This window comes from Lactuca sativa, chromosome 4 (assembly GCF_002870075.4).
Source record: "Lactuca sativa cultivar Salinas chromosome 4, Lsat_Salinas_v11, whole genome shotgun sequence".
NCBI classification, from domain to species: Eukaryota; Viridiplantae; Streptophyta; class Magnoliopsida; order Asterales; family Asteraceae; genus Lactuca; species Lactuca sativa.
Window position 1 is genome coordinate 358,932,474 of NC_056626.2, and position 5,408 is coordinate 358,937,881.

The 5,408-nt window shown below is 31.7% G+C and overlaps 1 protein-coding gene across 2 annotated transcripts; it reads right to left on the minus strand.

Moving 5' to 3' along the window:
- Positions 1 to 2,490: 2,490 nt before the first annotated feature.
- On the minus strand, positions 2,491 to 4,635 carry LOC111887301 (cyclin-D3-3). Of its 2 annotated transcripts, none has more exons than XM_023883461.3 (4): positions 3,764 to 4,635; positions 3,439 to 3,667; positions 3,210 to 3,340; positions 2,491 to 3,128 (listed from the first exon to the last, which is right to left on the minus strand). In XM_023883461.3, exons 1-4 carry the CDS (start codon positions 4,241 to 4,243, stop codon positions 2,835 to 2,837), a joined length of 1,134 nt encoding a protein of 377 aa, XP_023739229.1. In that variant the 5' UTR covers positions 4,244 to 4,635; the 3' UTR covers positions 2,491 to 2,834. The 2 variants fall into 2 exon arrangements, with proteins under 2 accessions (XP_023739229.1, XP_023739230.1); XM_023883462.3 differs by having other exon boundaries at positions 3,439 to 3,643; positions 3,764 to 4,634.
- Positions 4,636 to 5,408: the final 773 nt, after the last annotated feature.

The following is a 5,408-nucleotide window of genomic DNA, read 5'->3' on the forward strand; positions in this document are numbered from 1 at the left end:
ATATGGAATTGTAGATAGAGATATGTGAATTATATTCCTTCTTTCACATATACACACAAAAACAAAAGGCATGATAAGAATCTGATGTGCGTATGCCACTGCAAATTTGGTCCCAAATATACGTGTATTCAAACTTTTGTTTCTTTCTCTGACAAAAAGAAAAATCAAAGAGCAACAAATGGACTTATTTGTATGATTCAGTTTCCTTTCTCTTTGACTAGAAGCAAAAGATAGTAATAAAATTTCAAGAAAATTCATTCATAAATCTTGAACCATTGAGATGCTAAATATCTAGTTTGAATGTTAAAGTTTGGGGTTTCTCTTAACCAGAAAAGGGTTTAAGAAGTTCAAGAAAATTCATTCGTAAACCTTGAATATTTAAGATGATGTCTAATTTTCATGTTTTCAATTATAAATATTGGATCTTAGTTGCCATGTTTTCATTCATAAATCTTGAATCTTTAAGATGTTGAGTGTTTAATTTTTCATGTTTTCATTCATATATATCGAATCATTAAGATGATAAATTTTTAACTTTGGTGTTTTCATTCATAAATCTTGAATCTTTAAGAGGATGAGTGTCGATTTTTTCTATTTTTTTATTCATAAATAATGAATCTTTAAGATAATAAATGTCTAATTTTCATGTTTTCATTCATAAATCTTGAATCTTTAAGATGATGAATGTTCAGTTTTTCTATCGTTTATTCTTAAATCATGAATCTTTTTAGATAATAATTGTCTAATTTTTTCATGTTTTAATTAAATCTTGAATCTTTAAGACGATGAGTGTCCAATTTTTCTCATTTTTATTAAAAAATCTTGAAACTTTAAGATAATAATCGACTAATTCTTATGTTTTAATTCTTAAATATCAAATCATTAACAGGATAATGTCTAATTTTCATGTTTTCATACATAAATATTGAATCTTTAAGATAACAATTGACCAATTTTCAGATTTCAGTCTGCTTTCTCTTTGATCATAAAGAAATAACGAAACAATAAAAAGGGTTTTCAAAAAACAAAAATTCAAGAAACTTAATTCATAAATCTTGAATCTTTGACATAGTAACCCTCTAAATCATATGTTTCGGTTTGCTTTCTCATGGGTCAGAAACCAAGGATAAAACAGTAAAAAAGGTTAAACTCATTCACAAAAACCAAAATCTTTAAAATTATTTTACCAAGAAAACAACAAAAAGGTAACAGAAAGTGAATTCCCACCAAGATTTTTTTACTTTGAGGGAGTGAATAATGAAAAAGTTGACCAAGTCAAACATTGACATGAGAGGAGGAAGAGAGCACTCATCATATATCATTCCAAAATTATTTGGTGGGCCCAATTAAGTACTCCGAAATCTCTCTTTCACCTCAAAATTATTATCATATGAAATTATTGTTGTTTTACAACTAATGTCAAACCATAAATTAAACAACCTTAAAGTAGAGAAAAGCATTGGGTATAATGAATAGGAAGTGTCCTTTGGGACAAAGACTACCCCACTAACTCAATAGGTTCCCCATATCTTTTCTTTTCAAGTCAAATACTCCCAAACATTCATACCACTCTTTACTTTTGATCTTTTGAAGATTTTCTCTTACATTGTCCTCAATCATAAAATTGTTTTTTCCTAGAAATTATTTAAATGGTTTTCTTCGATTTACCAAAATATTCATGTTATGGTTGGTATATTAAGAATCTTGAAAATCTAATCCTTTTGAATCATAAACTAAGACGTTTACTCTTATGTCAGCTAACCAGTTGTTTTACTGCGTACCTGATTTATATCTCATATAATATTGCTCTATTAGGGTTAGATTACTAAATTTCTTTTGTATAACTTAAGTTCAAGAAAAATAATAGTCGACAAAAATAATCAAAATCTTATCTTCAAGAAGTTATTTCATCTTGTTAATAATGTAATCATTCTAAACTAAGATGTTTACTCTCATGTTTGAATCGTTGTTTACCTGAATTATATCTTATATGATGCTTTTAAAACTGGACAATATATGTTAGTTTAAGGGTTGCAAGAATAATAATTTTTGTTAACCTGATTTATATCTTATATGATGTTTTTAAAACTGGACAGTACGTGCCAATTTAAGGGTTGCAGGAATACTAACTCTTTTTTTTCTTCGGACACTAAGAGTGTTAGTTCAAGAAAGATAAAAGTCTGACAAACAAGAACCAAAATTCAATCTTCAAGATCACAAAACACTTTTCTTGATTTTGTTAATTATGTGGATACATGACATAATTTATAAATACATTAAGTATCTTGAAACTTTAATCCTTAATTAAAAAAGAAAAATTACAAGGCCTTAGTTCAAGAAACTATAAAGTCAAACAAACAAGAACATATACCCTTTTGTTAGCATGTTGAGAATATATAAATATATATATTGGTATGTATGTATTTATGATCCTACCCACCTGTAACTTATTGAATTATAATATTCAACAAGTTGCATGATTCAAAGATATAACATGAAAAGTATGCATTGCATTAATAACAAATAGACAATTCTGCCCTTACACAGAAAGTACTGAATGCCCAGATTAAAATGTAGCAAATTTAAGAGAAAGCAACACAAATTTCTCGATTTAATGTGACTCCACATTTCTAAAATCAAACATATGTTTGTTCATACTTCATACTTCATAGTTGAAGCAAATGTAGAATATATGTTTTCCATCACATGGGTTTGACCAGAAACATAGTTATAATAATAAAATTAAATATCCAAGATGAGATTGTAAAAGATTAAAATAGTAAAATAGTAAATACCATACTTCAAAGATTGCAGATTAATTGGGAATTGGAAGCTCAATGATTGTTGCTAAGAACACTGATGGAAACACGGTTGACTGGAGTCAATCTCATTTGCTGCTCTTGAACTCGATTCTTCTTTAATGGAGCTTCTGGTGACGATGAAACTGATGATCCAATCATCCATGAATTGTTAGAATTATCGCTGCTAAAATACGCATCAAATACACCACTTGGACTTCCTGGAACTGATGAGTATTTTCGTTTGTGAGTTTGGGAGAAGATTGTTCCATGATTGTTTGATGATATCGATACCTCCGTGATGAATTTAGAACAATCATCGATGTTTTCCTGTTATTATTTATGGAAATTAGGATATGCATTCATGTGAAAAGGGTTTTGAATTAGTAAATGAAGAACAACGTCGCATACCTTGCTGATTTTGAGAAGATTCAGAAGCTGATTTTGGTAATCCGATGCGTTATCAGGCTCAATCTCCTTGCTAACAATGCACATTATAGCAGCGGACATTACAGATGGAAGAAACCCTAGAAATCTTGCATCTGCATTGGTTGTTAGAATTTAGAAAGATTGACGACTTTGGTTGAGAAAAAATGGAAGAATTTTCGTGAAATTGAGATTGAATTTGGGAGGTTACTACCATTGACGACTGAGAGAAGAATCCGCTCACACCTACGAAGGAACTCGTAATGTAAATTATGAGTCGTTAAATTAAGTCGACGCATGATGTAATCAAAGAATGCGAGAGGGGTTACAGGATTCATCTTCCAATCAAGAGAAGATAACACCAAAAGTTCCATCTTCATGATTGTTTTGGATTCAAACACAAATTTTGTTCCATCCATCTGAAAGAAGAAACAAGAAATCGCCTAATTTCACATCAGTCAGACTAGATAACATCGAAAGCATTTTCACAAACACTTGGAATGCAGGTTAATTACATTAAAGGTATAAACAATGCTTACCTGCAAATCCATGAGAAGAGGGGCTTGGATCTCTTCAACTTTAGAAGCTACAGAAAGGCAAGCGACAGCAACTAACTGATTCATCCATGGCTTATCCCTTTGGAAAGAAGTGCTAATCAAGAACCTATCGAAGTAATTAACAGCCAAAATCGTCGTCAAAGCAACAAACCCGTAATGGGTACTGATTCTAATCATCCAATCGACAGATTCCTTTCGCAAAACCATTAACGACTCATCGCAGATCAAATGGGTAGTTTTCTCTTTAGATAAAAGAGTAGAAAGCTCATCTTCTTCCCACAAAAGCCCCTGTTGAAAATGAGTAAAGTTTGGATCTTTTTCCTTCACGATTTCATTTTCGTGCTCTGATGAACCAAACCCATATCCAAAATCGAAATCGTTTTCTTGTTCGTCACACAAAAGGGCATCATCAATAGCAAAGATAGGGTTTTGGGGACACACATTTTGCTGTTTTGACACCATACTCTTCTTCTTGTGAGAAGAAGATATAAGAGGCTCTATTCATTATCTTCAAGAAGACATGAAGATGAAGATGAAGCAGAAGAGTGTCTGTAACATATCTTCGTGTTTGTTGTCACAATCTCCTTCTCTCTCTCTAGACAAGTCTCTCTGCAATTTTAGAGAGAGAAACCCAAAATCAGTAAGCAAAGAGAGGGGAATTTTGATTTATCTGAAAGAGCTTTCACGCTTGTCCTCCTTTCTTTATTCTTGCTATCACACACTCATCACCCACTCTCTGTTAATTTACATATTTCATTTGATTAACGAAGGGTTTCTTTAAAGAATTTAGGGGTTGTTTGGCTCTCGAGAATTGATGTAATGGCAGCATCCAATCGTATATACCGGGTGTGATTGATGTGTGTGTATGGTAGGATTTTATAGGTTTATTTTGGTATTCTGTCCCTATTCTCTATATGGTTTTTGCACTTTAGTCTTGTAGTTTTCTCGTTCTTCACAAAATGACCCTTTGAAACCAATTTAGTTTTGTGTTGAACCTTATAGTAAAATTTCCTAGGAAACGAATATCGATAAAAAAATAGTATGTTTGAAATTAAACCATTTCTTTTAGGATGATAGCATGAATTAAATATGTGAATCACAAACAAATCTTTTTTATATATTAATAGGTATTTCTTGGAATAAGTGAATTATATTAAAAGAAAATTTTAGTTGGTTCCAATGATATTACAAAACATGGTAGTTATAAAATCATGCGGAGTAGTAGTTTAACATCATCCATAAGGATGATTTGACACTCTCTTCACGCGTGAATACCATCTCCGGGTAAACATAGGTGTATGGTGTGTTGCTCTCTCTCTCTCTATCTCTCTCTCTCTCTCTCTCTCTCTCTCCACGTAAATACCATCCCAATTGTTGGTGGAATGATGTTGTGATGAGGTAGCAACCTATTTTTACACCTTAACGTGTTGAGCACTCAGGATGGCCTAATGGGATTACAACACCATTCTAACAAAAATATATGAATACTCTTTTCAACCAATTGTTTACCCAAAGTAAGGATAGAATTTGAACTTCATTTGCTAGGTTTGAGTAAGACTTAATCTCACTTGACTGTTGGGGTGAAAACAAGTCAAGCTCGAGCTCAACTTGTTTCGATTCATATGAC